The sequence below is a fragment of the Sylvia atricapilla genome, chromosome 2 (assembly GCF_009819655.1).
Source record: "Sylvia atricapilla isolate bSylAtr1 chromosome 2, bSylAtr1.pri, whole genome shotgun sequence".
Taxonomy (NCBI): domain Eukaryota; kingdom Metazoa; phylum Chordata; class Aves; order Passeriformes; family Sylviidae; genus Sylvia; species Sylvia atricapilla.
Window position 1 is genome coordinate 45,453,219 of NC_089141.1, and position 22,540 is coordinate 45,475,758.

General features: G+C 43.4%; 2 protein-coding genes and 2 non-coding genes across 4 annotated transcripts; all 4 read left to right on the forward strand.

Annotated features, from left to right (window-relative positions):
- The first annotated feature begins 10,905 nt into the window (after window positions 1-10,905).
- On the forward strand, window positions 10,906-15,564 carry RPL21 (ribosomal protein L21). Its single transcript, XM_066313104.1, has 6 exons — window positions 10,906-10,964; window positions 12,274-12,352; window positions 12,895-12,956; window positions 13,922-14,034; window positions 14,689-14,839; window positions 15,435-15,564. The coding sequence occupies exons 2-6, from the start codon at window positions 12,286-12,288 to the stop codon at window positions 15,522-15,524; spliced, it is 483 nt and encodes a 160-aa protein (XP_066169201.1). The 5' UTR covers window positions 10,906-10,964; window positions 12,274-12,285; the 3' UTR covers window positions 15,525-15,564.
- Window positions 13,647-13,723, forward strand: LOC136358277 (small nucleolar RNA SNORD102). Its single transcript, XR_010743038.1, has one exon. It is a non-coding gene; the product is annotated as a small nucleolar RNA SNORD102 (small nucleolar RNA).
- LOC136358290 (small nucleolar RNA SNORA27) lies at window positions 14,094-14,226 on the forward strand. The gene has a single exon (XR_010743051.1). It is a non-coding gene; the product is annotated as a small nucleolar RNA SNORA27 (small nucleolar RNA).
- Window positions 15,565-20,249: 4,685 nt separating the features above from the next.
- RASL11A (RAS like family 11 member A) lies at window positions 20,250-21,807 on the forward strand. The gene is made up of 4 exons (XM_066313105.1): window positions 20,250-20,418; window positions 20,496-20,552; window positions 20,626-20,705; window positions 20,901-21,807. The coding sequence occupies exons 1-4, from the start codon at window positions 20,298-20,300 to the stop codon at window positions 21,351-21,353; spliced, it is 711 nt and encodes a 236-aa protein (XP_066169202.1). The 5' UTR covers window positions 20,250-20,297; the 3' UTR covers window positions 21,354-21,807.
- Window positions 21,808-22,540: the final 733 nt, after the last annotated feature.

Sequence of the window (22,540 nt, forward strand, 5' to 3'; positions counted from 1 at the left end):
AATCCTTTCCTGTATAACAAGGGAACCAGGGATGTGGCAAGCAGGAAGAGACATTATTTTCCCTTCAGATGTGGCATTGAACAGATTTTTGTGGTAATACTGCACTAGCCTCTGGTGTTTTTGTTGTTAAAAAAGTGCTGAGAAATCATTTGGGGCAGGAGAAAATTCTTTGTATGGAGGGACTTAAAGAGCACAATTTGCTTGACTTTTTAAAGCAAGATTGGAAAGTGTCTACAGTGATCTTTAATCTTGCACAGTGAGAGTTATAACACAAAAAGTACCTATAAACTGAAATGAAACAAAATTTAATTATAAATGGCACGCATTTTCTAACAATGGAAGACATCAATATTTGGAATATGCTGCCAAGAGAAATGGCACCTACAGTATCTCCTAAGGGCTTCACTAAAGAATGGATTCTTTTCTTACAGAGGTACATCCGTTGAACAGTTGAACAAACAGAATTATCTCCCTGTCCTGAAAATCTCTCAGAGCATGAAGTTGTGGTTATTGCATAGCATTTTTACTACACAACATCTAAGAATACAAGTCAGAGGCCACAGCACTTTGCCTCCTCAGTCATTATGTGAGATACTTAAGAGAAAACCCCATTCTATCTTCTGAAGAACTTACATTCCAAATGTACAGAGACACAGAGGAGCAAAAACAAAATACAAGGGTAAGCTGCTGCTGCTTAACCCGTGCCTCTGCTTGTTTCATAATCTTGTGATTTGGCAAGCACCCAGCTCACTCTAGGGTGTGTAGGTAGGTTGGCTTCAGAAACTGAAGAGTAGGCATGCTACAGGTGTGTTTGTTCCTGTATCATCCATCTGTGACTATGGATGGTTTTGCTGAATCTGGGGCACGTCAGGTTTTTATTAATGCTGCTTGACAAGGGAATTGGTCCCACAAGTCTATTTACCCCTCTGCGAACTAGCCAAACCGTCAGCCAGTCAGATATTGATGCATTTTCTGCATGCAGACATACCACACTTCTGGTTAGACTGGTGTACAGAGTGACTGAAGAGCATACTATAATAGGATAATTTGGGTTGGGCAGGACCTCTGGAGGTCATCAGTCCAACCTTCTGCTCCTAGCAGAGTCAGATCTGCGGCCAGAGCAGGTAGCTCTGTGTATACGGCAGTTAGGGACATGTGCTAGTGTGGACTTGGCAATGCTGGGTAAACACTTGGATTTGATTTTAAGGGTCTTTTTTCCAATTTAAATGGTTCTGTGGTTCTGTATACCTTCACTTGTTCCAGAAACTCTTACATCTGGATCCAGATGTTATAGTGGGGGTGGAGGGAAGGTGGTTTTGTCCTTGCAAGAAAGCCATCTGAATTTTTATAGACACATATCCCAGTGAAGGTCATCCACCATTCTTATGATAGATGAACCAGCCTTGCTATGGAAATGCTTCTTACTTTGTGGACAATGGGTGTTCCAGGATTTGTGCTATGAGGCAGTAGAGAGTAAGACATGAAGGAAATTTTCCCAATTCTTATCTCATAATTCAAAAAACCCTGGTGCTGCATAAATTATACAGAACTGGAACCTTAACACATTATGAAAATTGAAATTGGATCCTTCTGGGGAACTGAACAGACAACAGGAAATATATTTAGAAAATAATGTTATCAAACCATCTTATACTGACTGACAGATAGTGAAACATCTGTATTAGTAAATTATTTTTGTAAATTACATTGAAAGAACGTTTTCATAACAGTTGAACATGCTCTCTGGCAGCCATGACAGGGGTGGTGGTAAACTACCTGGATATGGGAGGATCTGAGCAAATGGTTAGACAAGTGATGCATTTTATTCATAGGTTCAAAAGCATGAGTTGTCTTAGTTGCAATCATAAGCAAGATATGAACAAATTATTGTCATAGGAAGGAAAGTACATAAACTGTACAAATTATGATGCATAATTGTACTATAGATAAATATTATTTTATTTCTTAGCATTTTTTATCAGTAGATCTCATAATATTTTACAAAGAGGTGTGACAAATAATCATTATTAGACCAAATCTGTTAAGAAAATAAATTAGGCAAGAGTTCTCTCACAGGGTAAAATTTGCTCATGATGATTTTTCCCTTACATTCATTTTAGAAGATCAAAGATTTCCTCAGTAAGGGTGATGAGCTTTGTTGGTTTTTTGTTGGTTTGCGTTTTTTTAATTTTTTTTTTTCTTTTTAAGCAGAGGCTAATATTTGTTTCTTGCTGAGTTCACACATGGAGATATTTTGATACCTTGATTTTCACAGCTCAGCTGATACTGGGCATCTTGCCATATATGTATAGGTGGCAAACAATTAATCTGCTATACAAAGGGCAACCAGCATCTGAGAAGTTAAAAGGGAAAATAAAAAATATTATGCTACTAAACTGAATAAAAATGTCTATGAATTTAAAGCATACATCAGTTAAGAGAGATTTCCAATGGACTGTAAAATGTAAGAATTTAGTTGTGTTGAAAATAACAGTAGATTTCTAAACCGTTATAACTGTTTGAGTCTTTAGACTTCTAAAAGAAAGTGGAAATCTAACTGGAAATAAAGTTAAAATTTGTAGAAAAAGAATCCACTTCTGAAAGGGTAACTCAATTGAAAGATGTTTTTGTATTCTGCAAGAGAACTGTGCATATATCTTGGGTCTCAGTGATCTTGATATAAAAGGATGTGGGCTAGGCACAAAAATAGTAACTGTGCTTTTTTTACACTGTTCTGAACAGACTCTTCTGAATAAATAGGGCCACAAGTATATTTAAAAAGAAGGGGGAGGGTTAATATTGTAATGGAATGCTTTCAGCAATGGAAACTTTAAAAAAATTAATGTCTTTGATCCTTGACTCAGGCACTTGACATGCCATTGTTTCAGTAACTCCAGTTTCTCCTTAGTCTGAAACTTCGGGAGTCAGTGACAGTGTCTAACACTAACTCGGAAAATCCATTATTAGAGGTGAGATATGCAAGATTCCTTCCTCAGTCTCTGTATTCTCTACCACAATACCAAGCAACACGTCCCATTGCAGTCAGCAAGGTTTTATTTTTGTGATCTGCGCAGCAGATTCCCAAAAGCAAGATTAGCTGTCATGGAATAACAACAGTGACGCACCATCTGACAACAAGCAGCCTCCAGGTGAAGAGTTTGTATCGTTACAGTCTCCCCCACTAATCAGTTCTCCACAGTACCAAGATGCAAGGGAGGCTAAGGAGGAATATGTAAACCAGCATGGAGAAAGATATGCAGTAGAAAAAAAAATACTGGAAACTGCTTTGTGGAAATAATAAATTTGTTGAAGAGCATTTACTGTTAATAGCCTGTGTCTTTCATGACACTAATGGGTGGTGAATTACTTTAGTTTTAATTGAAACATGTCACAGCAATATTTTGTGCTTCCGCTGATCTAAAGCTATTGTTCAAGTCCTTGTTGCAATCAGCTCTCAAACAATGCTCTCTTTGTCAGCAGTACAGAAGTAGAATGATTTTGATTTCTTCTCTTGCAAGATTGATACCCTGGAGAACCCCCAGTTCCCCTCTGTACTTGCAGATGGTCAGTTAAATACTCCCATCTGGTTATGCTTGTTTTGTTTTTTTCTGGTTATACTTAGTTTTTTCTAAAAACAAAGCTAAATAAAACCTCACGAACAAACAAACAAGCAAAAAAGGAAAAAAAAAAAAAACAAAGTAAAAATCCAAACCCACCAACCAACAACAAGTTACTGCATGAGCAGCAGAACTAATAAAGCTCCATTTCATACAGTTTGTGCCCTGTGTCTTTATACTGCAGTAATCCAAGCATCACCTCTTTGTCCCATATGGTCTCATTTCCTCTTTCCATTTCCCCTGGGATTTCATTTCCTTCTCTCTCCCTGAAGCACTTATTGCCATTTGCCCTATGGGAATTTTTCCTTCTTTTGTCCCTTCACTTGTCTCTCTCCCTTGGTTAAGTTGCAGCTACCTTGGAGCATCCCATATGCTGATTAGCTCACATTGCTATTTTGCATATTCCATGAAGGACTCCTTGCATTTCACAAATTTTAATTAATAGATCTTTAACAATAACCCTGCACCATATATATGTGCTATTATTCTTATTACATAGATGGGAAAGTTGGTCTAGTTTATCTTTAATTGGTCAAAGTTTGGTCAAGTTTATCCTTTGCTAATTCTCTGTTTCACTTCTCCTGGACTGACAATTTAATTCGTTTTTCTCTGGCTGCAGTTTTTGTTCAGAGCTGCTATTGTTGTCTCATTGACAGGGGTTGTCAGAGTGTAGCCAACTCTCATTATTTTAGTGCAAGCCTTGTGATATTTGATAGCTCCCTTGCAACCACAGTTCCTGGGATCAGGTGATGAGGATTACTTGAGAAATTCACCTTATTATAACAAGTTTATGGCTCAATCAGCTAGAAAGCTGGAAAATGATGGCAGGACTGAAAATGTTCAAAACAGGGTGAAAATAAACGCACATGTACTTTTTAAAAATACAACTGTTTTAAGGCATTTGTACCTTGTGATGTCAAGTGTTCTGTCTCAGATTCATCATTTAAGATATTGGTATGTGTAAGACTGCAGAAGCTACAGACTATTTCCCACTTTAAAAAGGAGGCAGAAATCAAATCACTCAGTGAAGGCTAACATTTTCTGACCACAGATCCAAACTTTGCTAAAGCACCTAGGAAAGAATACGTAAGTGGAATTATAAACACATGTGAAGTGCTCTAATGCAGATAACAGTGTTGTTTTTACTCTTGTAATTTCTGGATGTGATCCTTCCTTCCTTTTCTCTCAGGAAGATAATAAGCAATCAGGAAAGGAATTTCTTTTGGCATCCAGAAGATACTTAAATCTAGCATCAAGACAATAATGTTTACTGAAAGATTGTTACAATGAGTTTGCAATAACTCTGGTTACTTCATGCATTATTAAAAAGAGCATTTTGTAGCATTATTAAAATCGTAAACATTCCACTTTGTCTTTAGCCATTCACACAGAAAAACAAATTTAATCTGGCTTAGTTGCAAGAGAAATTTATATTTGTTCTTACTGGAGTTCAGCTAACACTAAGTAGAAAACATTCCTTCACCTGAAATGAAACTAGCAATATTTTATATAGCCCTCCTTCAATCAAGGTTCTTTGCCATTTCATAAGTAATTAAAACCAATTACGTTAATAGCTGAGATCAGAACAATTAATGAAAAATGCAAATGGCTACTTCAGATGCCAATTTCCTAATAGAATGCCATAGAGTATTTATAGATTAGAGAATGAGTCCACCCACGTTTTCACTTTGTGCTGTTACATCCGTCAGACCTTTTTAAACTACAGCATCTTGTTGATGATTGTGATCATCCTCAGTAACAGCACAAAGTATCTCAGAAGTAATGGGTGCACAGTAAGCAAGTTAACAGCGAGTGTTGTGTATAAATTGGATCACTGATAATCAAGAGAGGTGTGTGGGAATGGGAGCAAATGCACAGAGCCTGCTAAGTGTGTGGAGGCTTCAAGACCATGGAACATTTAATTTGGTAAAATGAAAGTGTAAAGGAGATATTCTGTGCAAATAATTACAGAAAAAGGGCAAGCATTGTTCTTCCAGCTAGAAGTACATAGAAGATCAGATATAAACAAAGGAAGACAAATTAGCATCCTAATCATTAAGCCAGTTTCTAAACTGTAGTTAGTAACTCCCAAGAGGGTCAACAAAGGGCTCAAGGTAGGATTGTGAAAGATCAGATTTTTAAAATATATTTGAATATTAATTCTATACTTATATTCCATACATTATCAAAAGAAAATCCCCACAAAAATCCCCACACTATGCAGATTTGCTACTGGCAGCAGCTGAGTTCCTCCATGACAAAGGGGAAGAATTATCTGTAATTATCAGCTGTATCAGTGTAGGAGTGGCTAATCACATTTAGCCAAAATAAGTAAATGTACAGTAAAGCTGATGGTGACTATATATATATGGTAAGTTGCTTTTTCCTGGGTAACTGGCTTGGACCCAGGAGAGGTTACAGAGAGACAAAAATGTGGTAACACAAGAAGTTTAAGAAAACACTGAATGATGATACCAATTGAATAACTGAATAATGGATACACTGAATAATAAAACCAGTTGATTGAGAAGTTGCTCTGTTAGTAAGGAAAGGGACCTTAATTGCTTTTGAAATCAAGTCTGATAAATCTGAAGTTTAATAAATGTCTTATATTATTTGTTACCTGTAAGAAGATGGTCACAGTTAACAAAACAGCTTCCTTGGATGTTTCTGATGATTTCTGTATGTGTAGAATGCCATGTTAATCAAATAAGCAGCTGAATGACAGAACTTGTTCAGTATTTCAGATTTCATGTTGCAGTCTAGATAATGATGGAAAAAAAGCCATTTGTTTCACTCTTGCGTCAATCCACCTGCATCGAGGAACACTTTGAATTAGCAACAAATTTTTAAGTACCATAAGTGTAATGAAAACTTCCACCCATGTGTGACATGCTGAACCCATCACTATTCTTGGTGTATAGAGTTCTTGCCTTTTCATTTCTCTCAAAGGCAGGCTGTCATTTTTCCCATTCCTTTCCCCATGATATTCCTCACTGGCAATGCAGCTCAGTTCAGCCACCTGTACTGGCACTTCTGCTATTCCACAGTGAGTCCTTCGAAGAAGTTTGTCTGCACTGTTATTTTTGGGAGGGGGTTGGTTGATTAGACACTAATTTGATTGATTTTAACTCCCATGGAACTAGGCTCAAGCTTGTATTTACAGAAGGGTTTTTGTGGATAAAGAGATGAACTAACTACAGAAATAAAAAGGTTGGTTGTTAGTGCTAGAATCACGGGGCAGCCGAAGAGACCATAAAAGGGGACAGAAGAGTGACTCTGAGATGCCATATAACATGATCCTTTTGGGAAGAGTGAACAACGGAATAACTGGGTCAGCTGAGGAGGTGACACAGATTACTTTGGTCAGTAACTTTTTGATCAAAAGCACAGTACAGATGCTGCACTTCTTGGGGGGTGGGGGGAAGAGCAATTAACTTCACAATCTTGATTTTCAATTTAGAATCTTGGTTTTGCAACATTATCACAAAAGGAACTGTAGATTTTAATCCTCTTTAACATCTATTCTCAGTTATTTCTGCTAAAATTTTTTTCCAGTCCTGAGCAGCTATCTTTTTGCTTTGTTTTGTTTTCATGTAATGAATGCATTTTGTGAGACATAGGAAACCAACACCCTAGCAAAGGGGAATACTTTTCATTTTTCACCTCAAAGATCTTTACAAACTCTCATTAATTTAAATTCCTTCCACACACCTGCTGAATAACCCCACACAAACAGAATGTCACACTCAAGATCTCTGTGTGTATCACTTGGTCTGCTAAGCATAAGAGCAAGCCAGATCCCACTGTGCATTAAAATTTCTGTGAAGGATTCCTGGCAACCCCATGTGCAGAATCATCACAACACATTTATTCTTCACAGAGAGCCATCATCCAGACAGATGCTGCAAAGAAATGTCAGAAGCAAAACAGGGCTCTCCCAGAGAAGATACCAGGATCCTGACTGTGGGAGCTTGGGAACTGAAAATGGTTGGGGTTTGGCATGGTATTTTCCACTCTGAAAAACAAAGTGATGTTTATCTACTCTCCACTCCTCTGACTTCTAATGAGCCCTCCCTTTCAAGCTCCCTTCCTCAGCAACTTTTGAATTGGTTCCCACTGTAGCTGTTTTCCCTGTCTTGCTCTACCTCCAAGCCAGGCAAAGTGGGAGGGAAACAGTTTACCATGGGGCAGAGAGATTTTTGGAGTACGTCAATGGGTGGAGCACCAGTCTGGGACCTTCATGGTGTTTTGGATCTTTGTGTTAAGCTGTGCATTGCTACTTGTGTTCACCCATCTTGAGTACCTGGTGTTTCTGGAGCAGACCCAGATGTGGTGCTTGCCTACAGCCTAGGAGAAATCAGAGTCTGGATCCTACAACTTGTGGTTTGATCAGGAAAAAGCAGTTTAGGCGGGGCTTTTGAGAGGGCAGGGCAGGGCAGTGAGGGGAGCACATGCAGTCTGGAATGTAGAGCTGCAGGTCTCCCCCACATCTGCTTGGCTGATAGCTCCACTTTCCAGACCAGAACTCACCCCACAATTTGTGCACCTTTATCTGCTTGAGACAGCCATTATTAAGAAATCTTTTTATGAGCAACATGCAAAGGCTTTGCAATCTTTAACTGCTCATCAGGTCTCAGTCTTGAGAAACCATATATCAAATATTGGTAGATAGGATGGACTTCTTGATCAGTTTCAGCATGCCTGGGGAATGATTCAATGGAGAAAAAACGTGAAACATGATTGTTTCTTTGAAATGTGGAGCTAAAGAAGGATTCTGGGAATGTGCTAATCAAGGTAAATTTATGAATAAAAACATTCCAGAAATTTTGAATCAACCTGTCACGCGATTTATTCAGGAAAAAATTCTTAGCAAATTCCGAATGTGTTACTTGGTCACAAACAGAGCAGAGTTCAAGTAAGTTCCCAACTACTGCTCCCTTATGAATGACACTCTCCATATGTGTTTCCATATGTGTTCTGTTTGTGGACATGGGTTTCAACATGTGGTGTTTCTTCCCCATTCCTTCCAGATTGATGTGGAGATTTGTCCTCCATGTAAATCACTGGTAAGGATAAGGCATTCAGCTCACTCACTGCAAATGCCTAACTTCCTTTATCCAATAATGCCTTTTAGAATTTGGCTTCCGGTACTTACTTTGCATGAAATCTGTTGCCAACTCACTTTTTCACCTAAGAGCTGTTCAGGCTTGTAATGATCCTCATGCTTGGAAGTTTCATGGTACCTAGGCTGAATGCATATTAAATTATATAGATTTCTCTCTGCATAGTTATCAGGTGCTGTAAATTCTAGATTTTTCATGGTAAAGAGATGGAGTACAGGCACATTTTTCTAAATATAACACTTTACTTCAAAAGGTTTCATGTGGAGACAGGGCCTGTCTGTTAGAACACGGCCTGCCAGGTAGCTCTGCAAACAGAACCTGACAGTGTATTTAATCCTCTATATCCATTCTTGCGATCCATAAATACTAAACTTGCATTAAAGTGATGATTGAAAGGGCTCAAGTTTTGCAAGGCAACATTAGTAGAACTGTGAAGTTAGAGGATCAAGTATGTTTTTATACCCCACTTTAAGTAATCATTCCTCCCCTAAATTAAATAAGTGCTTCGTTCATTCAAAACAAAAATTTCTGCAGTAGGGCAGCTCCTCTACTGAGACAAGTTTTGAACCGTCCCTGCATGTCTAGCTTGGGGGAAGGAGGCCCTCTCTTGACTCACTGCAATCAGCTTCCCATGGTGATTCCTGTCTGCTCTGATCCTGGAGATGCACGGACACAATGAGTCACACTGCCAGCTCGGGAACCTGCTCACCATTCCCTTCGTTCTCGCAGCCGATGCAACCTGTGGCACTTGAAAGGGCTCTTTGTGGAGAGTCCGGGCTTTATTTATCTGGTGGAAAACTCTGCCACACAAATTGGATATTAAGGCATCGTAATACGAAGAAACCTCATTACAATACTAAGAAACCCCAAACCTCTTTGCCTCTGGTTGTTGGCATGTTTCTCCCACCCTGCTTCCCCGCCCGGGAATCCGGGATCTCCGGTCGGGCAGCCGTGACTGACACACAGCAGCGCCAGCAGGCTCACGCTGCCGTGGATTAAAATGTTGGTGTACTACTCTTATGTCGTAAAACACCCTGCTGGCTGCTTATTATTTACATTTCCAAACTTGACTCCTTATGGATGGCGGGCCAGCATATCCCTGGGATCCCTGACAGACACCTCACTCATCCCTGCGGCCAAACCTCTCCCGCCCTGAGACATTAATTTTGAAGAATTATGGACTTTAGTTAAACTACATATTGCTGAGGTAAGATAAATAAACTTCTCTTTGTCAACAGAAGCCGAATTTAAGGAACTGATAAATCAGCAGGCCTGTCAACTTATGTTTGTGTTTTCTGACTAATCAATAGACTCCAAGAATACAATATAACCATAAATCAGATAGTCTTGAGAAAACAGGATTCAGTTGTCACACAACACTAAAAGGTTAAAAAATCAAAGTGAGGAAGACCAATCTTACTTCATCATTTCGAGACCCCACCCCATAAGAAGGACCACCGACCCATTTCAAAGAACAAACTACGCACGCTTAATTGCTTTTTGGCTAATTATCATACGAAGCGGAAAATGAATATGCATTTGTGTTTTAAGTATTCAATACTCCCGTACATAAAAAGACCCTGTGACCATCTGTGAATTGCACGTATTTGGGAGCTATCCCGCACGCTGCCCGGCGTCGTAATAAACATACACTTTCTAACTTCAAACTGTTGGAGAGCCTTTGTCTGTCGTAGTTGAATATCGGTATTAGATCTACATCCTTATTTTTAATAAATCAACCCCATCTCAGAGAATCATGGAATGGGTCGGGCTGGAGGGGACCACCGTGGCTCATCTGGACCAAACTCCCTGCTCAAGCGCAGGGTCGTGCCACAGCACATGGAACAGGATTGCGGATTGCATCCAGACAGTTCTTGAATATCTCCAGTGAGGGACACTCCACAAGCTCTCTGAACAAGCTGTTCCAGTGAGCAGTCCCTGGCCAGGAAACAAGTTCTTCCTTATATTCACCTGAAACTTCCTGTGCATCACTTTCTTCCTCCAAATATATGCGCAGCCGTGAAACCCCCAGCGCTTGTCCCTGCCTTAGCGGGGACAGACTTTTCCCGCGGCTGTTTATTTTCGCCCCGGGGCGGCGGCCCCTCAGGCCGTTCCCTTCCCGTCAGGCGGGGCTCCGCGGCCCTTCCGCCGGCCGCTCTTGAGGGCGGGCCCGGCGCCGCCCCTTCCTTTACAGCCCGGCCGCCATTTTGTGCGCACGCGGGTGAGCGCGGGCCGGCCGCGGCCGCTCCGGGGGGACGCGCTGGGGACACGGGGGGACGGCGCTGGGGACACGGGGACATGGAGAAACGGAGCGGGGACGCGGCCGGAGGGCCGTGGTGCCGGCGGGGGGCCGCCGGCTCCGATGGGAGCACCACGGCCTTGCTAGGGTGGGGAGCGAGGGAGCGAGGAGGCCGCGGGTTGCGGGCCGGAGGGAGGGCGCTGAGGGCGGACGGGGCCGCCGAGGCCCGCGGCGGGTGCAGGTGCGGGGCAGCAGCGCTGCCGCCCCCGGCGCTGGGCCCCGTCACCCCGCGGCCGCCGGCGGCAGGGCAGGGCAGGGGCGGACATCCCCGGGATGGAGCCGTAGGCCTGCGGAGCATGTGAGCCTAGTGCCAGGCGTAATAGCGGCCGATAAATGTTGTGGTGGAGATCCTGCCTTATGGATGCCTTGTAAGGAGAGGCTTAGGGAGAAGGCAGGAGGTGTCATCGGGGGGCTTCTCTCAGCGCCACGGTGGAGAGGATGTTTCCTGGTGCCTGGCAAGGACATGTGGAAGGAGCATGGAACAACTAACTGAAGCCAGAAGAAGTTCAGACTGGATCTAAGGGGAATAATAATGTTAATGGGAACAGCCAGGCCTCCAAACGTGTTGCCTAGGGGTGCTGTGCTGTAGGGTCTGGAGGGAAAGCCATACAAGGAGCAGCTAAGGTGTCTTGGGAGACCTCATTGCTACAACTTATGCATGAGTGGGAGTAGAGGGACAGGCACTGATCTTTGTGGGGACCAGAGACAGGACCCGAGGAAGTGGCATGAAAATGTGTCAGGGGAGATTTGGTTTCGGTATCAGGGAAAAAAGTTCTTCACTCTGAGGGTGTTTAGGCAGTGGATTGGGCTCACCGGGAAAGTGGTCGCAGCACCAGCCTGAGAGAGTTCAGTAATCTGAACAATGCTCTCAGGTACATTCCTGTGTTCTGCACAGAGCCAAGTGTGGGTCCCTTCTAATGCTGAATATTCTTTGATCCTTGAGCAGTTTCAAGACCTGACTGGAGATAGCTCTTGAGTAGCCTGGTTTGATTTCATAGTAGACCTTGCTGCAAGCAGGAGTTAAACTGAGTACCTTGCTGGCATCCATTCTAAACTGAGTTAACCTGTGGTCCTGTAAGCTCTGATTTCTTTGGATGCTTAAGTGAATACCATTGCTTGAATTAAGCATTCTGAGTGGGCTTAAAGACTCCATAATCTGAAACACCCGAAAATTCCATCAACTTTGTGGTGAGTGATTTGCCTTGTGAATAATTTGCCTTCATTTTTACAGTGATCAGCCAAAATGACGAACACAAAGGGAAAGAGGAGGGGGACGCGTTACATGTTCTCCAGGCCCTTCCGCAAGCATGGTGAGTGTCCCTTACAGCACTGCATCCACTGACTGACCTGATGGACATCCCTGGGGATGGACTGTGAAACAAGGGCTTGTGCCAAGAGATTTCTGATAACTAAAAACTGTAGAACTATACACAGAGCTCTGAGCTCCTACTGCAAAAATGCATTGGTATTCTGATTCGTTGAGAGTAGCCACAGTGCTAATTCTGTCAGTGCTTGTAAATTATTTGAAGATGATGAAAATACTTCATCAGTTACTGAAAACATACAGGTGTTTTTCCTCTGATCAATAAGCAGTTGCATTTATATTGATATATTAAATAATTTAATATCTCTTCAGTCTTGGCATTAAGAACACAAATCCAATTTTCCTTTAGCTGGGTATTTCAAAGATTTGAAGTGTGTAAAGTGCAATTACTGCTTTAAAAAAGCGTTGTTTGATTTTTGAGGTATTTAGGAAAATTATATCAAATGCATGATCTGTGTCACCCATCCTTTTTTATGTGTGTGTGAAATTCCAGGCTTCCTAAATACTCAAATCTGTATCTCTTAACAGGAGTTGTCCCTCTGGCTACCTACATGCGCATCTACAAGAAGGGTGACATAGTTGATATCAAGGTACTTTCTGCAGTGCTGTGTAGAGAAAAGCTAAAGCAGTGGGGTCCTGTGCAGTCTTCAGTTCCTTGGGGATGGGCTCTTGTTGCTTGGGTCACATTCCACCACAAGTGCCTGCTGCTCACTTTGGGAGCAGTATTGGAATGACAGTGCTGCTGGACCAGTAGCAGCACTTCAGTGTCACATGCTGGTGTATGTGGGGTTTTGTGGATGCAAATAACTTGGCCGTGCTTTGTTAAAGTGTGTTCAGCTGAAAAATGGGAGTGAAATATGCCATAGCCAAAGTTTGAGTTGGCCACTGGCGCAACTTTCTCAGCTGTCACTTTAGTAAATGTTCTGTTATGGTAGGGCAGTTCATAGTTACATGATTGAAAAGCTATACTAAAACTAGAAATCAAGAAACAAATGTAAGGATGCATCATACATATTAATGAAGGGGGGAAAGTGAAGCAGCATTTCCCATCACCTGGTATTTTTTAGAACTTGTCCTTTAAAGTCAGCTGTACTTTGACAGCTGAGTTATAGTCAATGTGAAAGCCTTTCATCAAGGATTCCTACTTGGTTGAATCCTTTGGTTACATTTGGAATGCCATGTTCTTGCAGCAGTCACATGGAAGGTGGTGTTTAATTTGCCAGTTTGTTGTTTGACTTGGAGAATGTGTTATTCAGAACTGACACTTCCTCACACACTGGAGCTTGATGATGAATATCTCCTGTGATTGCTTGCTCTATAAGCAAAGTGATCAGTCATTTCACCGACACTGAAAGCTACCAGAACTGACATAGCAAAATTTGATTATAGCAGATTTGATTATAAATTCCAACTTTAGGATAAAATGGGAATATTTTAAAGTAAGTCTCAAATAATTTGAAATGTATGCTTTAAATTACTTCTGAAAGAAAAATCCCTGATTCTACTTTTTTTTCCCCCTTTTTTTTTTTTCCTTTTCTTTCTGCTTCTTACCCAGGGTATGGGTACTGTTCAAAAAGGCATGCCCCACAAGTGTTACCATGGCAAGACTGGAAGGGTATATAATGTTACTCAGCACGCCGTGGGCATTATTGTTAACAAGCAGGTTAAGTAAGTAATGAAATTCTATGTATTGAAACTTGATATTTGAGAAAGTTGAACTGTAATTGCACCCTCCTTTCACTTTGCCAGTTAGACAGTTCTTGTCTTGATTGGTCGTTCAAGGTGGGTAAAGTGTACTTCCTTTTTATAACCCAGGCAAATGATGCTCATTTGACTTGGATCCTGTCAGAGGAAACAGTTTTTTTCTTACCAGCACCTAAAGTCACATTACCTAGCAGGGCTTCTCAGCCAGAGTGCTGGTGTTGAAGCCATTTCTAAGTACTAGTCTGTAGCTGTATCCAGCTGAATTTTTCTGAGTTTAGTCAGAAAAAGACAAGTTAGTTTTTTGGTTCCAGGAACTGGACTGCTGTGAATCAGTAATAAAAGGACTTGTTTGTATGTTAAGAGGTTAAAATTATGTATTCTCCACAAATTTAATTTGAAATTGTTAGCACTATTACACATTGCATTGTTATATAATAATAAGCTTTTAGTTACATGTAAGTTATACCTGATGTGCATTTGCAGCTGTGTTTTGAGGTATTGTCCTTTAAAGAAAAATGGCCTGTAACTGAGTTTAGGGAGTAAGCTCTAAGGGCTGTAAATCTTGATTTAAAGTGACCTTTTTTAAAGTGAAGATTAAAAACTGGCTCCCTTCCTTAGGGGCAAGATTCTGGCCAAGAGAATTAATGTGCGCATAGAGCACATTAAACATTCCAAGAGCAGAGACAGCTTTCTGCAGCGTGTGAAGGAAAACGAAAGGAAGAAAAAGGAAGCAAAAGAAAAAGGCATTTGGGTTCAACTGAAACGTCAGGTAATGTTTCTGTTGAGGTCACAGTCCTTCTGCAGGAGATGACTTGGAGCAGTGGCCTCATGCAGTGTTGGCATCTGGGGTGTTTGGTGCCTGAGCAGAACTGCTCTGTGCCAGGTGATAATTGTAGCTGTAGCTCTGAACAGAGGGTTGGGTGCTTCCCGTGCTGTTGCTTGTCTGCAGCAGCAGCTCTGGATGGTTTCAGGTTTCACTAGGGTGTTTGGTTAAGTTGAATTTCTAGTTGCAACAGGTTCTGTTGTACCCTTGAAAGAAAGAATTAATAACCATACTTCAGAGAAGAAGTAATGGCTGTTGCTTCTGGAGCTGCAGGATACATCAATCCGTGCTCATCGGGTTGGTGAGCTGCAGAAAGTAAAGCACAGGTTTTCTAATTCAGCAGCAAGAGTCATGCATGCTTTCTGGCAGATCATTTTCTTAACTGCTACTTCTAGAATCAAATTTATGAGACTAGGAATGGTAAAGTTGCTGTAATGTTTATATAATAAGACGCTAAATGGTTGACAAAATATTATTTTCTGGAAAGTTGCTTTTGAGCTGTAGTGCCATGAGTTTTTGTTTTTTATTTTTCTGTTTACAGCCTGCTCCACCAAGAGAAGCACACTTTGTGAGAACTAATGGCAAGGATCCAGAGCTGTTGGAGCCAATTCCTTATGAATTCATGGCATAATATATGTTCAAAAAATAAAAGATATGGTTTTGGACAAGTATATGAGACTGTGGCTGATTCATTTAGTTGGGTTTGGGGCTTTTTCATTTGAACAGATGCTTTAGAAGCCTTATATTGAAGTTTATGTATTTAGCTTGCATTTACCGTGATGCTTAGTCACTTAAATCATCTCTAGCTTTTGCTGACAAATTTCATTATTTATAGAGATGATAAATGCTAGGAACACTGAAATTTGGTAGTGCTTAGTAATGATCGTGAGCTATTATGAGGGGACACGGAATATTTCACCAGCAAACTAAGAACTTGTATCAAGAACTGCCCAGTGCCGCTTGAAGGCTTGATTTTTTTGTAGGAAAAGAGATAAAGGGCTTCAGATTTCATTGATGCAAAGTTTTGGCTAAGGGTTCATTCATCCTCATGAATACCGAGGAATTGTTGAAACCATTTTTGAAAACAGCCTCTAGGGAAATGCCTGTAGGCAGATTTTGGTCTTCCACCATTGTAACCTGCAAAATAATATTTACAGCATCCCCATGCCAATAAGCATTCTTAAAAAATAGTTTGGAACCAAGGGTTTCATTCCACAACTGCTAGCATTTGTATTTGTTGTCATAGCTAAACACTTGCATTTTACGTGTTCATTGCATGCCTATTGAATGTTGCAGTGGATTCCTGTCATCCCAGATTTACTGGTGTCTCATCAGTGCCCAGTGCTACCTGTGCAGTCCTTCAGTGGAAGAAGATCTTCAGCTGACTATTTAGTAACCAGTGCTGGTTTATGGAGTTTTGCTTGAAACAGCATGAAGAGACTTCTGAAGGGAAGAGACCATTGAAAGGAACCTGCTTGGTTAGCCTTGAACACACACAATCTCAGGCTTCATTGTTCTGTAGTTACAGGTAAATAATAAGAGTTTACCTTGAAGTGTGTCAGGCATTGCTCAGCTACCTTCAGTAAGTGATGGAAAACTGATGTCTACATGTAGAGGGAGAAAAGTATTACAGAAACAGGTGACCTAGTGACCTCAGGCTGTTTGTAGGTGTTGACTGTTGAAAGATATGGAACAGTGAGTTGCAGGGCAGTCTGTGAGTGTGGGAGAAAGGAACAGAGAGATGATGAGGTTTGCTTTTTACCTAACTGAATTGTGCGTGTTCCCATTCTCATGGAATGTAGCTTTCAGACCTTGCATTCAGAGTCTGGCTTGGGCTGGTATTTAATGGCAATGGACTTCAGGTGCTGGAGTTGCCAAGTGAGCAGATTGTTGTGTTTGAGGTTCTCCAAGCTCCCATTTCAGAAGATGCTGCAGGCTGTATAGATGAAATGAGTTTGGAAGTAACTTGGAGGAGCTTGCTCCTTAGCAGGCTGCTCCATGACAGTAGTGCTGTGTTCTGACAGCGAAGGTGTTGCACATGGAGTGCACCACTGTATCCTGAAGCCCTCACTGTTGCACCTTATGTACACAGCTTTTATGGTCAAGTGGTTTTTCTTGGAGCAGCAAGATTTGTGTACGTTATCAATCTCTTTGGCTTGTCAGTTTCCACGGCCATTTAAAATTGGTATTTGCCTTCCTAGATAAGCATCATTTTCCACTAGGCTTTGTAGGAATTAAGTGGGAGGCTATTGGATACAAACTTTGGTGATGGCATTTTAAATTTGCTTCTCGTGCATGCATGTCTAAACTATTTTGGTTCTGTGTTTGGTCTACTCATTTGTCAAAATCATAGCGGATTAGCTGTTGCAGCATGATGAAATAATTAACATCATAAGTGGGGCATAGTTCTGAGCTTTTGAACTTAGATTCAAGAATTTGGAATAATAAGACTGGAAAGTGTTACAGTGGTCTTGTTTAAGAGATGGGCTTCCAGAGATACTGCATTACAACACTTCCCCATCTATTTAGAAGAAGTGCTTTAAGGTCACTATGCTAACGGGTAGTTGGTTGTAAATGCATATTTGGAAGCCCTGTGTGGGCTAGGAAGAGGGAGGGAAGACTTTCCTTGGTCAGGATTCCCAGAAATTACTGCAGTTGAAGCTGGGTTTGTACAGAAAGAAAATAACCTTCTTGTTTTTAATGTTTGGAAACAGGACAAATAAACCAAAGTGTAACCTGTCTGTTCATTGCACTCAGTGCAGTGGGGGTTTTCATGTTCATCTTAAGTTTGCAGAAACACAGTTCAGACCCTTAACAGATCTCAGTACCTGCTGCTTGCTTCCTGTGTGTTTGGCTGCCCTGTTCTTGCACAATCCTGACGAAAGAGGGAGATCTGTGAATTGGGAAAAACTGAGTAACTCTCCAATCCTGAGCTGAAACATGAAGTATGTTCCTTACAGGGTTTGGAGTGACCAGTTTTCACTTGCCCTGGAAGAGGTTTTACACACTAAACCCATAAGCTTTAACCAGTTCTCTGCAGTCCTGTCCTGAGGCTCCTTAACATCCACAGACCTTTACTGCTGCTTTCCTGCCAAAAGCATGGGAAAATCTCTTGTTGTCTCCTAAAGAAGCAGCAAGGAAGCTGCCTTCTGAACTGTTGGCTTCATATTTTTTAGCATATAGGCAACACCAGGATTTGAGGTTTCCTGAGGACTGTGTGTAGTCAGTGTTAGGCAGGGAAGGTCAGTGAAAAGGCAGGAAGGACTGGAAAGGAGGAGGAGGAGGAACAATTGTCAGTACAGAGGCTGCACAGTGTAGGAACATTGCTCCCACCAGCAGCACCCTACAGCTTAGGAACCCAGAAAAATGGAAAGAAGCTCCAGATGCTCTCTGGATGTCTTCCCTGCCACCATCATGGGAACAAGCCACCTACTCTTCCTCCAAAAGTATTGAACATTGCAGGGAGATGTGTCAGGCAGCGGTGTGGCATACCTGGCTCTGAGCATTGTTGCTGTGGGAAGCGGGGTAGTGATGGGCCATAGGGATTGTAGCACAGGCCAGCTGTAGAGGATGGGTGAGAATGTACAGCCTGGTGCTTCCAAGTGGGGCCTGCAGAGCAGAGAAGGCTCCTTGGAACAGCTTTGATGCTCACACGTCCCAGGGGTGCTTAGCCTGCACAATAGGGACAGCTGATCTGAGCCCCAACTGCTTTAATGTACTGAGCTGCTCCTGTTGCACCTGGAGAGGTGTTGATGGACACATGGTCTGTCACACCCTGGACATTAATTCTTTCACAGCGTGTCCTACCTGGGCTTGGGCAGTGTTATCTCTCTGCTTGACCACCCCCATTTGCCCTTTGGGGGCCCTCCCAGCAGCAGGCAAGGTAGCTTGAGCTGTACAGCTGCCCAGAAAGAGGCAGCTCCTCAAGGTTTGAGAAGGGCAGTTGTTTAATACTGCTTTCACAGCTCAGGGCCTGGGAATCATCTGCCTGGAACAGACTTGTTTCAGAAGCATTCTTTCAGAGGCACACTGAATGCATTCTGATAGCTCTTTTGTAAAGAAATGTATAAAAATAGCTGCTGCTGACACTTGTGAGTGAGGCCAGAGGCAAGCGATCCCCTGACAATAGGAGCCGATGACAATAGCGGGAACCTCTGGAAACCAAAAGCTTTTAGTGATACAGGAAAAATCTTGTTTCCTAAAAGTGCTCACTGGCATGATGGAGAGTAAAGTAGAAACTTCAGGGGCAATAGGTTTTGGAAGTTAAAAGATGCCCTGGAAGTTAAAAGAAACCCAAAGGGGTTCTTAGGCACTAGAGTAGCACAAATAATCAAGAGTGCTTCTTCCACAATGCTTTTCTGCTTTTTTAAAAGGTACTACTTTAACTGATGTTAATTAGTATTGTCTTAACTCAGCTGCCTGTGTGTGAGCACCCAGGGTCAGCTGGGCTCTATAAGCATCAGTCTTCATCCAGGGCCCAGCAGCTCTCACGGTGGCTCCATCCCTCTGTGCCATTAGATTGGTCCATTCCGGTACTGTCCACTGTTCTCTTCCATATTTTGTCCTGCTGGCATGTGCTATCTCCCTGATAAAAACTACAGCAGCCTCTGAATGGATTATTTATCTTTTAAGCACTTACACAGGTTGCAAGGCAGCACACAGCAGAAGCAAGAGCCAGGACAGTGGTTTGTGGAGAATGAAACAGCCACACAGCCGCTTGCAAGTCTGAGGATCATTTAACAGGCAGCCCGTGGTGGAGCACCATTCTCCAGATCGTTTCTACTTCAAAACCCCAAAGGGTCCAGTCAAGACTACTCAGGTTTCAGGGCTGGCTGTTGCTCGATCTACAAGCTGGGTTTTCAACACTGTAAGAGGGATATGTTCAGGTGTGGGAAACAAACTAGTATGAGGTAAAATAATAATTTCCTTTCTTTCAAGACTGGAGTCCCTCACTGCAGGGAGGGTAGTGCATTCGCCCGTCCGCCTCGGGTGGGGGAATGCCCAGCTGGGCGCCTGCCCAGGCTGTCCCCCAGACCCCTGGTGCCTGTGCCTGCCTGGGCCACCCCACGCCCTGGGAGCGGGGAGGCTGGGAGAAAGGGCGAGGAGTACCACCCGGGGGGGCAAGTGCGGACAGCGCTGCAGGAGCCCGGCCGGGGCTAGAGGGCCGCGGGGCGGTGCCGCAGGGGGAGAGGGGCGGTGCAGCGGGAGCCGGGCAGCGGGAGCCGGGCGGTGCCGCAGGGGGCGAGGGGCGGTGCAGCAGGAGCGGGGCAGCCGAAGCCGGGCGGGGCCGCGGGCGGTGCTGCCGCCGGGGCCTTTATAAGCCGCCGGCGCTGCCGGCTCCCGGCGCTGCCGGCCGAACCGAGCGGAGCCGTCCGAGCCCTCCGGCTGCCGAGCCGCCTCTCCCATGCGCCTGCCGAGCATGTCCCAGCCCTTCCTGCTGGCGCCCATCTCCGAGTGCCCTCCGGGGCAGCCCGGCCCCCAGGTCCGCCTAGCCGTGCTGGGTGCCCGCGGCGTCGGCAAGAGCGGTGAGTGCTGGGCTTCCCCTTCCCCTGCCCGTCCGTCTGTCCGTCCATCCCGCCTAACGCGGCGCTCTGTGTTTCAGCCATGATCGTGCGGTTCCTGACCAAGCGTTTCATCGGCGACTACGAGCCCAACACGGGTGAGTGAGGCGGGCACGGGCACGGGCGCGGCGGGGCCCCGCGTCCGGCGGCTCACGGCTCTCTGCTCCCTAGGCAACCTCTACTCCCGGCTGGTCCATCTGGACGGGGACCGCGTCGCCGTACAGATCCAAGACACGCCGGGATGCATCCAGGTACGGAGATGCTTTGGATCAATCGGTACTTCTCGGCTACCCAAAGGCTCAACTTTTGAGCCCAGATTTCCTGCCCCGAGTTGCTCTCCTGAGACAGAGCTCAGGCTTCCCTCTGGACCCGTTTGATGGTGCTGTGATGCAACCTTGATGCTGTCACGATCCAATGCCGACTCTGTGCTCTATGTTGTACCGCAGGTGCAGGAAGACTGCGTGCAGGTGCTGGACTCCCTGTCCAGGTGTGTGAAGTGGGCAGAGGGCTTCCTGCTGGTCTACTCCATCACGGACTACAGCAGCTACCAGTCAGTCCAGCCTCTCTACCAGCACATACGCAAGGTGCACCCCGACGCTAGGACTCCCATCATCATTGTGGGGAACAAAGCAGACCTCCTCCACGCCAGGCAAGTACAGGCAAAAGAGGGACTACAGCTGGCAGATGAACTAGGCAGCCTGTTCTTGGAAATCTCCACCAGTGAGGACTCCCAAGGTGTCTGTGATGTCTTCCAGTATCTTTGTAAGGAGGTCAGCAAACTACAGCATGCTGGCAGCACAGACAGGAGGCGGTCATCCATCATCCCTCGGCCCAAATCTCCCAACATGCAGGATCTAAAGAGACGTTTCAAACAGGCTTTATCTTCCAAAGTCAAGTAAACCTCTCAGTGAGATCCTGTGGGACTCAATAGAATTTATTTTTGTAAACTAGTTAATAAAAAATCTTTATTTTTGTACTAATGCCAGCAGTGTAGAAGTAAGTATGTCAAAGCTTGCAATTTCCTTGCTGTTCTCTCATTTGACTGATTGGGTTATTTTTGGGAGAAAAAAAAAATGAAGCTGCATAGCAACCAAATAGAGGTAGTTGGAAAGGGGACTTTTTCCAGGAGGCTTTGATTCCATTTCTTTTTTAGGGGGACTGGGATTTTCTGTATTAAGCTACCCTTATGATTTTCTTTGGAGGCCTCCAATTCCTCTTTGTAAAATGGGAGTGTTAATGATGTAAATCATTACCTGCCTTTATACAATGTTTGGAAATCCATTGGTGGAAAACTTTGTAGGAAACAAAAAAAAAGCTCTATTAAACATGAAAATATGAAGGTGTCTGTAAGAATTCTGATTCTAACAGAACTGCTTTCCTCCCTCAAAGCTGCTGTTTTGCTTGCACCTGTAATAGCCTGAATGCTGATAGGCTGTTAGGAATGAGCTCCAATTTCTGATGTGCCTTAGAGATCTGTTCTACAGAATTTATCATTTGAGTCCCAAGCATTTAACAGGAGGATTGAGTTTCTCCTACAGATTACCATGGAACAAAGTGCTGAGCAATCCACAGCAGAGGAGTGTGTGGGTTGGCTGCTGCTTTCTCTGGAGATGTGTGATAGGAAGGACTGATGCGTAGGTTCCCTGGACAGAAAATAGCTACATTTAGAAGGAATCACACCTTTCTCTTCCCCAGAGTAATTTCGTAGCTATTGGAAACAGGTCAGACTTTACTCCACTTAAGCTCTTAACCATACTAGAATGGGTTTTATTAACTGTTTGCTGGCTGTCTGAGCATGGAATGTAGGTTTTTCTACTTCCAGTATGCCTCTGAATTATGTACGTAAGAAATAAAACTACTCAGTGCTGAGTGGAAAGTGTGGAAGTGGATTAATCTGTACAGGGGAAACTTACTGTCCTCACTCAAGCTCAAGTCCAGTAATGTTTTATTTTGTGAAATCTCATAGATTATGTCAAAAGACTACTTCCTTCTTTCCTTGTGTTGGGAAAGGGAGGTAGGTGCTGTGCCTTGCAGTTAGGGGGCAGTCCCTGAGGTTTTTGATTCCTAGGCCTTGAAGCTTCTTGGG